The sequence below is a fragment of the Hippocampus zosterae genome, chromosome 10 (assembly GCF_025434085.1).
Source record: "Hippocampus zosterae strain Florida chromosome 10, ASM2543408v3, whole genome shotgun sequence".
NCBI classification, from domain to species: Eukaryota; Metazoa; Chordata; class Actinopteri; order Syngnathiformes; family Syngnathidae; genus Hippocampus; species Hippocampus zosterae.
In genome coordinates this window covers 19,948,518-19,964,569 of record NC_067460.1, presented here as the reverse complement: position 1 = coordinate 19,964,569, position 16,052 = coordinate 19,948,518, and the positions used below count along the sequence as shown (strand labels likewise).

Here is a 16,052-nt window from a genome sequence, read left to right as displayed (position 1 = left end):
GTGTAGTGTCCATTTTCACGTTTTTAATTCAGTTGTAATGTCTGCAGTTTTTCTTTGCATGACCGTTCCTTTGCTTAATTAGTCCATACATGGTAAAACTTTTTTTTTCTTTTACAAAAAAAATAACAATTAAATCTGAATGAAAATAGAATTTTTGCAGCTTTGGGATTATTTGTGCTGACTTTTTCCCTTCACACAAACACACACACACACACAAAATACAAAAATATATTTTTACCATGAACATGGTATTTCTTGTAATAAGCAAATACATTTATAACCAATACTTTATCCATCAACAAACAAATGCACGAGTGAAAATGCATACATCCTCTGATTTTAAAAGTAAATGAAATTACACTTTTCTTTAATAAACGCAAACAGAGAAAGTTCTATTTTCATTCCAAGTGCAACTTTTGCATAAGGTGCGCATGGGAGGCCTGGACTGCGTTTGGGTATTTTCGCAAACACACACTGGCATAGTAGCAAAGTTAATAACGTTAATAAGGAACTGCAAGCAGGCCTCCACAGGCAGATGATGCGTAGAATTTGCCTGCAAGTCTGTGCTGATCAAATTCACCAAAACTGCGTGACACTGCCTGCATGGACTGTGTTATTTCACACTTAAAATGAAACAAAAATATGTTCTCACAAATTGTTCACTGCAAAAATGTCGGGGAAGAAAATATTTACATGAAAAAAATTGTCGAGTCAACAGTGAGTATCCTCTGCATGGTAGTCTACTCAAGAAACGAGATTGAGATAAATGGGGACATGTACGGTATCATTCCAAAATGCCAATTTTACTTGTAATCACATAGCACAATTATCCTTTGACGTTTGACGATCACTTTAAAATTACTCCGTTTCCCCACATTTTTGACCTCAGCTGCCTCCAACATCTTGATTCAGATCTTGTTTTAAGATGAATACATCTTCACAAAAAAAAAAAAAAGGCACACAACTGACAGTTTGAATCTGATCATTTTAAAAGAAGCCAGAAGTTAATAAAGTACGTCTGCAGTCGCAGCGGAGCAGAACAGAGTCCAGTGAAATATCCATTACTTTGCAAGGACTAAAATAACCTCAAATGCTGCACGACACTCTCTATGCCATTCGATTCTATTCTATAATATCTTTCTGTATAGTAGCGATTTGTGTAGTATTGCATAATATAGAATATTATCCATCCATTTTCAACACCGCTTAACCTGAACAGGGTCGCAGTGGGGGAGCTGCAACCTATTCCAGCTGACTTAGGCCGGGAGGTGGACTACACCCCGAACTGGTCACCAGTCAGTGGCAGGGCACATATAGAGACAAACGAACATCAACACCCACATCCACACCGCCACTGAATGGGAACTGATCCCACGCTGCCGGCACACAAGTCAGACGAGTGCAACACTACACCATCAGCAACGACAACATATTATAAGTCATATTGTATGTTATACTGCTCCTACGTCAAGAAATTTTTGACTGGAAGGGGGAGGCTACACAGTGTTTCCCATGAAGGCAAATTCTATTAACTCTGCTGGAAATTCTTGTTGCAAGCATTACTCATAAACAGAGTCCACACACGTGCACAAATAGATTACGTGGGTGCGCGTGCAATGTACAGTTGTCAATTGTGAGGGGGTGGCCTCACTCGATCAAGACTTAGGAAGTAGACGACCATCTCTCCAAAAATCGATACAGAGTCGGTCATCGAACATCCGGTCTCCAAGCAGTAAAGACCAACAAGGCGATTTCCTGCCGCCCTTCTTTTGCATACGGGCATCAAACAGTCAAGTTATATGCAAGACAGATTTGCCCCTTTCTCCCTTTACAGACGGAGTAACATGATAAACAATGAAATGATAAGGAATGTGCAGTTGAAGTGGAGCATTCTTCCATTTGCAGTCAGACAGGCCTGTAGATCACCTGTGGAAAAAGACACAGACACATACAGTATACGTGCACGATTGTATATTTTAGCGATCAATTATAATATAATACAGTTCTACTGTTATTAATGATAAAAATGAAATACTGTGTAACATTAACCTGTTTTGTAAACACGAAGACAATTACGTCTAAAAGATATGAGGTCTGATTGATCCATTGTCTACGGTGGTCTTTTTTAAATTGTCATATGATTTTAAGGTTTTTGTTTTGTTTTGTTTTTTCTGAGCCCCCTTCTGCGATCCTCAACAGAGGTGTGCGCGCTAATAGATGGTCAAACATGCCCTACCTGAAACCTGCTGTATTCTTGGCATCATTTTATTCCACAAGTAGCACTCTTTGGCTCTCATCATCCTTCTTTTTTCTGGAAGGTTAGAGTTCAGCGTGAAATACTCTTGCCGTTCAAGGGTGAACAAGGGCCATGCGGCTCCATCAATTCCTGGATTTCTGAAAATAACAAATGCTTGAATGAAGCAGATGGATTCATTACATGTGTGACAATGAAAGGCGCAAAGTTGACGATGAAGGAGTCATTTTGTCGATATAGTCTATGACGTATTTGATTAATTATACATACCCCGTCCTTGCAAAGTTGGCCCAGTGCTTCAGAAATTTCTTGGTCATGTTCACTTCAGCCTTTGTGTACCCCCATGCTTCATTCAGTGGCATTCCAAACACAAACTCTATCTCATCCCCATGTAAAACACCCATCCATTCCGGCCAAGGATTTATGGAAGACCGGTGGTCAAAAGAATATAGGAATGTTTTACCTCCCTGGTGTGTGTACCTGGGGGGGGTGTGGGGGGGAGACAAGCATGGGTTAATTGAAATTGTTGGTCATTGAAGAAATATAATTGCAATATAACAAAGAGTACTGCGTGCCTCGAGAATGACTGAAGTTCAATACCGTGTTTTTTTTTCCCTGAAAATTACGATGATACGATTTTTCATGAATTACGATGGTAAAAAAAAGCGATCTCTGTCAGCAGCCATTTGTTAAAAAAGAGACCACGACCACGCAGCCTCCTATTCATTTTCTCTCTTGTTTATCCAGTTTAGGGTCAAGGATGATCAGCTTATCCAAGGTGACTTAAAGAGAGAGACAGACCCTACGGACAAGTCACCAGTCAATCACCGACAAGACAAAAAACCCATTCACATTCTCATTCAGACCCATGGACAATTTAGAGCCTGCAATTAACCTACCATTCTATTTTTAATACGGAAGGAGGCCAAAGACCACACAAAAAAACAGATTCCAGAATCTCTGACAGTGAGACAGCGTTACCGGCATTCAAATCAACTCACATCACCGTAATACAATCGACACTCTTGGCAATTACCTGCGAGCAAACTCTAACAAAGGAGAAACAAAAAAACGGTCCCCAACCAGATTCCCCAGGGAGTCACGGTTTTTCATGCCATTATGCTCGTCCGCCCAATCGGTGTAGTGGAAAACGACTTCTTCTTCTGCAAAAGCGTCAAAGCCTGCCATAGCCAGCCGCACTCCTTCCATGAACTCCTTCCTGGTGATGAGACTCTCACCAGTGATGTTAAATCCTGGCATCCCATAAACTAAAAAGTAGGTCCCTTCATTCTTGTTTAATCCAAGCAACACTTCTTTCTTTGGATGTGCATTACTTTGTAGCAAAATCTGTGGAGAAAAAAAAAATATTGCTTTGTTTTTCACTTCATCCTCATTGCATTCATATCAATTCTTCTGTGAAACAGATGTTGAGATGGGACGAAATTCTACACATTGCACCTTTAAGAGCTTAAGTTTGTGTTTCGAAGTCACGTTATACTTTTATGTTTTGGGAAATATATTTTGTCATGTTTCTTCATTGGGCTCCTTTCGCAGGCTCAAAACAGTTTCATTTATGGTTCGGTTTTGGAATGTAGAGCAAAAATTGTAATTCCCAAAACATATGTCGTGATAAGTCATGTGGGATGGGAGGGCTTAGGGTCTTTTCGACCAAAGATCGACTTCTGAAGTGACCACCCCCCCCACGATCGACCCGATCGCACATATACACATGCACGTACGCCATGATGAATAACGGCCATAATGGCCCCTAACTTGAACGAAACCGAAACAGACCGACATTCTAATCTTTCCCCCACCCCCTCATTTCCTCCTCCCACCTTGGAACCAGTCCGCTGGATCCCAGTCGATCGCGATCAACGTATTGGCCAACCCTGGCATAGGGGGTGTGGCCTCATGCATTCAACTCGAAGATGGCATCCAAATATAGTTTGGTTAGTGTAGAAAGTCCACCAGGGCCCTCTCGATTTCAAATTCCCGGCTGAAATTGAGAGGCCCATTATGCCCATGCCCGCATCCATGATGCGGGCATGGGCATCTACATAACTAGTAGGTACTACATAACCTTCAACTGCTGCATGAAGGTCAAATGTGGTCAAAGAATGATAAATCCTGTGAATGTGGTTTACAGGGCAAAAACAAAAGTGGTTATTTATGATTTGTCTGTTTTCGACAGATCATTTATGCACAAAGTCATTCCCCTGCATATGACTATTGTTCATTAATGAGTGTTTTTGTGGCTCCAACAACTTCAAAGCATGAAATCTCTTTTCCCAGTGGAACATGCACGCTCGTTTCAGAAGATGAATTCTTCAATTATTTTATTTATTTCTTTATTTTATATCCATCCATCCACCCATTTTCTAATCCACTTATCCTCACAAAGGTCGCGGGGGCATGCTGGAGCCTATCCCGGCTGTCTTCGAGCAGCAGGCGGGCTACACCCTGAACTGGTTGGCAGCCATTAACAGCTCGCGTCAATGCACTCAAATCAGGATATGAGCTAAAAATCGACCACGAATGCTAAGCAAGCAAAACCTGAATCTGAAAGAAGATGCGTGGCATACCCACAGTGACATGACATGATGGACTCAGACCTACCTCAACTTCATCGGGTAGGAAGTACCCATCCACAACTGGTGGAAATGGAATGGACAGTATACTGGGCTGTGTGAGAACATCAAATTGCTTTGAGGTTATCACCCAAGGATCCGTCGATTTTAAACAGATGTCCAGATAAGGTGGATAAGACGTGGAGCAGCCGATTAATGTAGACAGCATCATGGACCTGGATAGCAAAGCAACAACGTCGTTTTGTTAACCTTTACCACAAATAATGAGAATGATACACTGCCTTGAAAAATTATGCTAGGATTTAGCGGCATGAAAATTGTGCCAGATTCAAAATCTGGCACAATTTACAGTACTAATAATTACAATTAGAGTTTAAAAAAAAACTTTGTGGGAACTTGAAAAACTTTTCAGGACCTTTCATGTGCAACTGTCTTGTTGATTGAGGCCCACGGTGCATTCGGGGAACCACTCTGCATGACAGCCCTTTGGAAAAGGTCATGACTACCCGGGGAGAGGAGGTGGAAGCCGACAGATGCAGCCCCAGCGCTCTCCCCAAAAATTGTGACCTGTGCAGAACCCCAAATCAAGCGGAAACAGTTCGTGCTACATTTGTGAAGACATCTATGCAAATTAATGACTGTTGCATAACAAAGAACTACCGGTAACCATCAAAAGTCTTACCTGTGAAGGATCACCCCCAAAAGCGGCAATATTATTGGCTACCCATTGAAGGGCTAAGCGCTGGTCGAGGAGACCTGCATTGCCTCGAATGTTGTTGTCAGGCAAAGCCAAAAAGCCAAGTGGACCAATTCTGAAACACATGACACAAATTACTTACTTAGAACATCACTATATTGACATTATTTAAATGTTGCCAGTATAAAACCTGTGATTTGGCACTGTTGCAATGCCCGTTCTTTTTCATGCTCTCTTTACAGTCTCTTCATTCATACCGTTGTGGCCATGGAGGAAATAGTTCATCTTCATTCAAATACTGATGAGGCAACACCAAGAGCAATGTGGGCTTGCTTCAGATTCTTGATCAAGGACAAGTCGGGTGAACCGAGGAGAAACCAATTACCAAATCTGAAACTGGCCAGATGTGAGACAAGCTCTCTACTCCCTGAGCAAGCCACTCTTGATCCCTATTCTTACTCCGTCTTCTTTCATGCCGGATGTCTTTTCTGACGCAACCAGTCCATTTATCCTGAACTGGAACTGGCACTGTCGATAAGCCAAATCAAGGTTTCGACCAGGAATCTGACCAAGGGTAACCAAATCAAACTAATGATCCCTAATGAAGGAGAATATGTTCTGTTTATTGTTAAAGCCGAGTCTAGTACAGCTGAGCGGACGGAAATAATTCACACCAAAGCATTTTGAACGTCAGACTGTGTGTGCACCCAGGGCCTGTCCCCTGGGTCTCCCAATGACTTTCTCCATTTAGAAAGTGACAGGTGGTACAACCGCCTATCACCATTAGGACTTGCTCTCGGGGAGCACCCAAACACTTTTAACATGATGTGGAAGACTTAATTACCTTTGCGTTACCCTTCCTTTTTCGGACGACATACAGTATGTATCGTAGTTAATCCCAAAAATTGTGATGGTGCTTTGGTTAGCGCTCTGGGGTGCACCTTTTACGGAACTTGCTTTCCCAGATGGGGCTCGGTCATGCTGGATGAGTTTTCCCAGTACAGTTCTCACAATGTTGGAGGCGACACATGATCCGAAATATCTTCAAAATGTTTTGAAGGCACCAAGTAGCCAGAATTATAGATCTTTGTCACAGTACATCTGTATTACTATTGTCTATGATGCATAGCTTGTTCACAGTAATGGAAGGAGTTAATCACGGAAAAGGGTTGATCCCACACCCGCTGCAACAAACTCCATCGTATCAACTATTACACTATGAATGGGAACCCAGTAAATCATTATCAAATATGTTTACACTCTTAAGTCCTCACCTGTAATTCATTGATATGACAACAACACCTTCAACTTTACTCAGGTATCGGCCATCATAAATATCCAGAGAGGATGTTCCTGAAAGAAACGCCCCTCCATAGATCCAGACAAGGACAGGAGCCAGTGAACTCTGACTAGCTTTGTTATAAGGGGTCCAGATATTTAGATAGAGGCAGTCCTCGCTTAATTTAGTGTTTGGGTTCCACATCTCTGCACCCCTGAAACCTGCAAAAAAACAAAACAAAGAAAAAAAAAGCTGAACGAAAAGTGAGATTGACTCAAAGACCGCGACAGGGGGTTCGCACTCTTCTCTTACTTCTATGGGGGTGAATTTCATTGTTTGTCAAAAGTTCAAGAGCTTCATTTTATGAGCATGGACTATAAAAAGCTGGAACATGTAGGTTCTTCCAACACGAGTATTTAATTTGGTTTTCAAATCTATATTGGGAGGATTTGGGGTGGGGGGGCATTTGCAGTGTGTAGATACTGTACTTAGCACGATCTGGTTTCCAAACAACCATCCCTGACAGGTGGTTGTGACTATAAATAGCGATGCATTCATGACCGGAGCCTGTTCCATCTATAGTCCGAGCACTGGCTTGTCGGATCGCACATCGCCAGGAGATAAAAGAAACAAACTATGCAACAAGAAACACAACAAATAAGAAGCGATTGTAGCATTTTGTTCGTATTAGCGGCCAGAACCTCCTAGGTCACAATTTGGTGTATTTAATATTTTTTCACAAATCTATTTTGGAGGGTCTCCTGAAAAGTGCAGATTTTGAAGATACAATGATTCCTACTTACACCATCAATAAGGTCCATTAGCCATAAATATACTTTATCAGACACTATGTTATTGTTTGTTCTTTAATTTTAAATGAACATTTTTACCAGCCCCGCAAATGATAATGATGTGCTAATAGCTAAGGTTAAGCTTCGTTCCATGGAGCACATGAATTTGGTTTTAACCCCAACTGACAGCATAACAGCAAAGAACCACAAAAGAGATTCAGTTTTCTACCTGATCCTGTAAGAGTGTACAAGGACTTATAATATTATTTTAAGAGACCATCATGCAGACTTAGCTAAAACGAAGCTAAGGAAGAATCCGTCCAACGATTTTCTATAGTGCTCGTCCTCGGACAGAGGTGAGCTGGAGCATCGACTGATCGCCAGACAATCGCAGGGTGGTAAGGAAGTGGCTCGGTTAAATAATATTTCTTGCACAGTCTGACTCTAAGTAACATTTCTCTCCTGATTCTCAACCATGTTTCACTCCTCCCTACGTTTTGTATTTTCCTTCAGAAGTCTTGGTGGGGCTTATAGTCATTGTTTGACTTGAATCCAAATGACTGTTATTTTGAAAATATCAACAAATAGTATTTGTGAAAATGCCAACATCTCATGAAAACAAAAAAGAAAATAAAAAAACACATTTGTGGCAAACAATGCAGTTTCCGCCTGCCACGTACTCTCCTTGCCAAAAGTTCTTTTGCAATCTTCCATGTTTCTACAGGGCCTGGGACTTGCGAAAGAAGGGTTTTTTTTCTCAACGGGATGGAAAATTGGAAATGAGAAGCTGTTGCTGTCTGTGTGTAAAGCATGTGTCATACCTGGATAGGATGTATCGGGAATCTGGTAGCATGACTTTGCATAGTTAGTGGCATCCAACACCCCCTCCCATCTTTCTGCAGGCTCTGGATCTCTGAACCTCAGATTGCCAAGTGGTGGTTTTGCAAATGGAATGCCAAGGAAGGCTCGGATATTACCATCGAGCACGGAAAGCTGTTTTCCTTGGACTTTCCCATTGCGAGTATTGACTATAAGGTCATCATCTTGCGTAGTAAGTGACACAGACAGGATCGAAAGCAGCAAAAGAAGAGCACAGTTCTTCTGTGCAGAGTGCGTCGCCATTGGAGATCCTGTCCGAAACAGAAACATACATGCATGACGTCCGATATTAAATTTCAGACTACAGTAATAGAAGTTGCTGGAAAACACAATATCACAAGATACCCCGGTTTAGCAAGTGTGAAAAGATTAACTTGAAACATGTTAAACAGGATTTTGGCTTGTCTTTGGCTACCTCTGGAAGTTATCCTTTAAAATCTGACTTGAAGTCACCTTGTAAAGACTGGTTGACTTCTTTTTTACAGTTGCGCCGTTCAGATGTTAAGATTCATTCATTTATTTCGTTATTTGGTTATTTATTTTTTGCATTTTTAAATTGTTAGTCACATTTACTTTATGTTGAATTGTTTTGTTTTGGGTTTTTTTCCCCATTACTGTTTATATGAGTACTGAAATGTGATTGCCTCGACAATGAATGCAGTTTCTTACAGTTTCCATCTTGAACAAAACAGAGGTTGACCTGCCTGTGTAAACTTTTTTGATTTCAGGTTCCACACTATTTGTGCTAACACAGGGTTGAACAACAACAACAAAACATTAGCTAAATACAGTGATTCCACAGGTGAGCATTTAAAGCTATTTTTTCGATAGCCATTCCTCTCCAGATGAAAAGAAATATGTTCAAGTGAATAACTCTTGTTGAAAACAACTACAATTAATATGCAAAAGAAAGTGAGTGGGCAATCAAAGGAAAACCTAATGTCACTTTGCAGGAGCTGCATGTGATCGTTGAACACATGCACAAGTGCGCTAACAAGAGCGCGAGTTGAACTTCGGGTTGTGTGCGCGTGCGCGTGCGTGCAATGCACTTTGCAAGCGCGTTCTCGTAATGCCGCTCTCCGTTGTTTGCGAGACGCACGCTATGCGCCAAATACAAAATGTGCAAATACAAATGCCGTACAACACGTCATTGAATAAAAACGTGCATTGAGTAAAAAAAATAGATACCAATCTGCAAATGATGCTAGGGCGTCTTACCTTGTCAGTTGCAGTTTGACTCTGCGTGGAGTGGATGAGTGAGTACACTGCTGTTTTGACATGAGGAAGGCGTGGTGGAATCGCGGTCCTCGCCTCCCCTCCCAGAGGCATATAGTTGTTTCTCTCCAATGTCATACACTAAGTAGCACTACTTGGTGACAATGAGAGTAAACTGAACAGTTGAACCCTGTAAACAAGGGGGAGCGAGCTTCACCTGCAGAAATAGCACACACCTGAAAACGAGACCAATGAGACCAGCCTTTTTTTTTAATTGGTTGTTGTAAATCTATTCAAGATAGCTCGACTCTATTCATCTTTACCGCAATTGCCTCATATGATGAACACTTCTAACAGGTTGTGACAGAGTGTACAATTACTTTGACAGTGTTTATCAAAATTGTACATTTGTCTTCTATAAAGGTAGGTATATTTTACACAACTATTCAGAATTGACTCTCATTTGATGCTGCCAAGTGTTGCTAATGTTGTGCCCAATGAGTGTACGGCTTGGGAAATATGTTTGTACAACTCGAGGCACGTTTTTAAATCGGTCTTATGAATGATAATATTTCTATTCATGTGAACTCATTGAGTGACATAATTGGAGAAATGGCCCGGCAAAGGAAAATAGCGCACTTAAAATCATTTAGGAAGTCAGTGAGGATTAGATGGGCTTGAATGGCTCCATTTTCATCCATTCCAATTATTCTGAATGAAAAAAAGAAAATGTTTTGTTTTGGTTTTCGCATTTTTATACAAATTCAGACTACATATTTCATTTAGGAACTGTAGCACAAATCTTTCACAACAGACCCAACAAACTGATAATTGTGATTTTCAATTTAATACAAATATTCACAATTTTTGTCAGCAAAATCTTTGCATTCTAAATATTGTCTTTTATCTAATTTCCTCATTGATGTCCTATACAAATTTCAGAGTGGTGCAGAGTGAGAAGATTGACCAAAATCCACTTTCATTTTATGCTAAGAAATTCCTGACGACTTTGCTTTAGTGTTCCAGGATTCAACAAAAAAAAAAAAAAAAAAACAATAATAATCCAGAATCCCTAAGAAGTGATGTATATTTCTGTCTCTTATCCAGTCTAACATCTGTGTCACCCTATTTCAACGCAGAAAGTGTTTCAGGAAAGTTTTCAGGCAAAGTAACGCCACTGGGGCCATGAAGCTCAGTACAGTAGTCTGTCGGGTTAGCCTATTGAACAGTAGCAATACAGAAGTCAATGGATGGCTGTACAGATACAACATAACTCACGTGGCCTATTATGATGGTTAACAGCATTGATCCAGATTTATTTCACTTGAAAATTGCTCAAAAAGGCCCCTCTCTGGAACCTGTTCTGGAGGTGGGGCTGGATGGAGAATGCCTTACAGCTGGGTGTGAAACATTAGCCCCAAAACTGAAACGTGGGTCCCCCTTCCAATAGCTCACCCCCTATGGAGGGGGCCTTCCAGGAAAAGGCCACCCGCTGGGGATTCCCTCGTTCAGCTGGGGGATTCGGCTGCGCACAGTGAGATCAAGAGTGGCATCAAGGGGAGAGATCCAAGTAGAGAGAACGCCAGTGTTGCGTTGTTGTTAAAACATTCATTCATTCATCTTCCGAGCCGCCTGATCCTCACTAGGGTCGCGGGGGCTGCTGGAGCCTATCCCAGCTGTCTCCGGGCAGTAGGCGGGGGACACCCTGAATCGGTTGCCAGTCAATCGCAGGGCACACAGAGACGAACAACCATTCACGCTCACACTCACACCTAGGGACAATTTGGACTGTTCAATCAGCCTGCCATGCATATTTTTGGAATGTGGGAGGAAACCGGAGCACCCGGAGAAAACCCACGGAGGCCCGGGGAGAACATGCAAACTCCACACAGGGAGGCCGGAGCTGGAATCGAACCCGGTACCTCTGCACTGTGATGTTGTTAAAACATTTTTTAAAAAAACAACAACAATGTTGTGCAATGATGGACAGTTCTTGCGTAGAACTACTTCCCAGAAAAGCTGCCGGATTCCTTCCCCTCTTGTTTTACTGGAAGATGAGTCAAAGGAAATGGGGTGAACAAATAAAACTTTTTTTTCTGTGTGTACCTTGGGTTGGCTCTTGATAAATAAAATAAAAAACTAAATGAAAAAAAAAATATTATGTGGAAGCTGCAAATTGAATTTCAATTTAAAGTTGATGGTATGACCTGCAAATTTAGAGTGCACCAAGTATTTGGGAGAAAAATGCAGAACGGCTCTAAAGTTGCACAGACACACGCTACAAGTCAGTCTACTTGTGTCCAAGCAATTAAAAAGTCAATTTGCGTTATTACCTACCTTTTTAATTTCTTCCTTAAAACATCGACTGCACCGTTAATAAGCTTTTACTCAAATGATTCGTGATCTTAAACAGAAAAAAAATGTTTGGAATAAACTGGAATATGAACAAATGAAAAAAAAAACGCCTTGAGAGTAATATGTATTTATTTTGCCTATATGGCAAGCGGCCCGACCCAGCAAAGCCTTCCTGTACAGCATGTTTTAAACACCCCCCCCCCATTCATTGTTTCGTGATATCGTTGTTTTTACTGTGCATATAATACACATCTCCAATTTTTGGTGCATGGAAAAAGCAGCTCAAGATTTTCCTGCGTTGTAACATTTCATGTATGACCAAAGCATCATTATGGAATCGCACACTCACAGCATGGCCGACTGTTGATGTTTCGAAAGCTGTTGTGTTACCAAGTTGAGGTCGCAAGAGAAATGTATATTGTGCACAAAAAACAAAAACAAAAAGCTGTGTATTTCCTATCTGCTCTGTGCGGTATTGTATCAACTCTAATCCAGGCTCCACAGTGGAGTTGTCACGGTCCTCACTTTCACTTTCTCATCCGCTGTCCTGATCAGCTCAAACATGCGGGATTTAACATTGCCCGCTTCTGTCGGCTCCTGCGTAAAAATATCCTCTTCCTTGAATTCCAAAAACATCGCTGGCCAATGATTGCGCCGAAGGCTGTGTAGTGCACGGAAATTGTACAGTATCTCTACGGTGTACTAAAACGTCACTTCCGTTGACCCTATTGGTGGCTAAAGTGTATTGCAAAACATCTTGCCAATGAGAATATGCATTTTAACAGACTCAGAAAAATCTGACCGATAGCACTTTCATGAAATATACGCACTTTGGGTGGAGCGACCTTCAAATCAGTTCTCCAAAAGACTTAAGCACCTTTTGGCTTCCGCGCTCCAACGGCTGTACTGAGGTCTTGAAGCCAAAACATCATTTTGCATATTTTGAATCATTTCACAGCCGCGGACAGCGAGTGATGAGTGGCTGATTCATGCTGACCTGCAGACTGGGCTGACTCGTAATATGCTAAACGACTTCCCAATGTTTGAAAATGTGTTCCTACGACAATGATGGGTGAACGTCAACATTATCATATTAATTGGAAATGTATAATTGTTTTTCCATCTGTGAGGAGCATTTCCAGATGCCGATGGGGGCTTGGAGCTCTGAAGCTCTGATTACAAAGTGCTACAATCTTCACCCGTGAGTTCTGGATTTTTGAGGTGGGGCTATATGATGCGTCTCGTGCGTCAACCCGGTCAACTCTCAGGGTTATGATTAAATTGCTTGCATTGGACATATTAAAAAGTGAGTGCAAAAACAAACCCTTCGTCAAAGTGGCATGTAGATGAGCCACAAAAACGTCACTGGTGATAAATATCGCTTCTGCGGCGCAAGTTCATTTCACAATCAAAGTGGGAGGAATTTTCAAAATGGATCTCTATGGAATTCACAACTCAGGAACACTCCACCATCCGGAAATAGGAGGCAGCCTCAGCCTTCATCGAATCACGCCTCTTCTGTGGCTGCGTACAAATTTCCAAGTTATGCATGGTGGGTGTGTCAAAAACCCGGACGGGAGAATCACCGCGCCTTGAAAGTACGCACGAAGTGAGTGTAAGGAAGTGAGTTACCGGTAACCACAAATGGAAAAATTTGCCCCTTAAAGAATAAAATATGTAGGTCGGGTACAGTCCACTTCATTCATGCCTCAGAGTGCAATTCCTTAGAAACAGGTGAGATGGCAGCCAGAGGCCATGGTGGCAAGTTCATCTATTTTGTCTTTGTGCCAGTGCACTTGTGCCCTTACCCCTATCTGGGTCAGGCTTATTCTCCGGCCAACATGTTCCACATACAGTACATGTCGCAGACAGATTATGAGAGATTTAACCCTCACAGTGCAGTTGATGGTGCCTAAAGGTTAGAGTAGTCAGAGAAAAGTGGGACTGCAGCAGAGCCAGAATTCCATCTGTAGGTTGTGTGTGGGCACGCTCATGAAAGGGATAGCGAGAAGAAGAAACACGCTAGATGATATAACTATTTCAGTAGTGTAAAATTTCATTTAAGATCCTACTTTCCATTCAATCTTAATAAAACAATTGCCTGGCGACCCATATAACGCCCTATTGCACCCGCACCTTTTGCAAACTCAATTGTCTTCCTCGCTTGCTCATGTGTGCCCTTGCACGCACAAAAGGTTACAACTTTATACGGCTGCTGTGTGTCTGAAGTGTTGTTTTTATATTGCGGCCATATTTCATTTTGGCCTACTTTCTTGAAATTGCCTGTGGGGTTTCGTATGGGGAGAAGAGCCATCACATTTATATACGAGATTGAAGGAAGGGAAGGAAGCTTGAAGACTTGCTTGTGTTCTTATTCATTTTCCACACCTTTTTTTATGCCTGTCCTTATAAAACCATTCCACGATTATGCTTCATCCCTCCACTCTGACTTTACTTTGCTCCTCTCGAGCCATCGGCACCGGCTCTATTACACCTCCCTGCATGATTCCGTTCTCCCCAAGTACGCATTTGGTCCCATGTAACAGTTTTCGACTGCTGTTTGAACTAAAATGAGGGAGGCAAGACCTATTTGCGGGATCATCTCACCAGAATTCAGTGGGATACCATATCATACCAATCACAAAACTTGATGTTTGCTCAGCTTGAACAAAACTCACCTCACTTTCACGCATTTGACACTTTGTCGACCTACTTAGGCTTCTCCATTTAACCTATTGCAATCGTGAACACAGCAAGCACACAAAGGAGCGGCGGTGGGGCAATTCAGAGGAGCCGGTTTTAGGTTTCTGTGCCTTTTGTGTCCGTGGGTGTAACGTGGGATCCCCACAGAATATCGCATATCACATTCAAGCACATCTTTGAAGCAAGTCAGAAATGTCACCGTTCTCATGTATGTTTGCTTTCCTCTTCTTACATCACATATTTAAACATGTTTCATTCATTTCATTTCATTTGTTCTGTAACAAAGGCGTCCCGGTGGTCAAGTGGTTAGCGCTTCGACCTTACAGTGCAGAGACACCTGCGTGGCTTTTCTTGCATGGCGGGCTGATTGAACACTCTAAATTGTCCCTGGGTCTGATTGTAAGCACAAATGGTTATTTGTGTGCCCTGCGATTGTCTGGCAACCGGTTCGGGGTGTCCCACGCGTACTGCCCGAAGATGGCTGGGATAAGCTCCAGCACCCCCCGCGACCCTTGTGAGGATAAAGCGGATCGGAAAATGGATAGATGGATGTGCTGTAACTATGGCTAAGTCACATGAAACATAAGGCATGCAATTTATTTTTGTGCATGAAAGAGCAGCATATGGGTGTATTTATTTTGAAATTCTAATCAATATTACACACACACAAATGCAAATGCATTATCCCTGCCAATGCATTTGGCTTTTGTCACAAGAGATTCTCATTTACATACAGACTATCTTTGAATGATGTCTGTGCGTGTGTGAGAGGATTTGCATCCTCGGTAAATGTGAAGAAAAACACATTTATGTTGAGTCAAAGGATTGGAACTAATTTAAAATAACATACATCCCTATTTGACTGCAGCTATCAGTCGAATCAGACAGGGGTGAATGGAATTCACAACGATGGGTATATGTCGAAGTGATTTAAAAGAAGCTGGGCTCATTTTAAATCTCAACTCATAACAGAAACCACTGAAGGCACAAATTGCCCGATGCTTTTAACATACTAAGCATAGTTAGTTTTGTGTACACGTGTGACTGTGCTGGGGAAGTAATAACTGCTTGCCTGGCAAGATTTTATTCTGAGCAAATCTGCATATCACTAATGAAAACAACCCATAACTAAAATGGCTTTTCTTTTCTGTCATGCAATTTTGGAATTGTAATGTATGCATTTCTAATATAGTGTGCATCTCTCTCTCTCTCTCTCTCTCTCTCTCTGGCATTTAATACAGCACATATAGTTTATTATTTTCATTCAACACGTAATACATTTGGGTGA

General features: G+C 41.7%; 1 protein-coding gene across 1 annotated transcript; it reads right to left on the bottom strand.

Moving 5' to 3' along the window:
• Window positions 1-782: 782 nt before the first annotated feature.
• LOC127608841 (cholinesterase-like) lies at window positions 783-9,884 on the bottom strand. The gene is made up of 10 exons (XM_052078257.1): window positions 9,710-9,884; window positions 8,434-8,742; window positions 6,817-7,042; window positions 5,528-5,657; window positions 5,261-5,412; window positions 4,874-5,060; window positions 3,291-3,601; window positions 2,525-2,734; window positions 2,237-2,394; window positions 783-1,926 (listed from the first exon to the last, which is right to left on the bottom strand). Exons 2-10 carry the CDS (start codon window positions 8,732-8,734, stop codon window positions 1,829-1,831), a joined length of 1,773 nt encoding a protein of 590 aa, XP_051934217.1. The 5' UTR covers window positions 8,735-8,742; window positions 9,710-9,884; the 3' UTR covers window positions 783-1,828.
• Window positions 9,885-16,052: the final 6,168 nt, after the last annotated feature.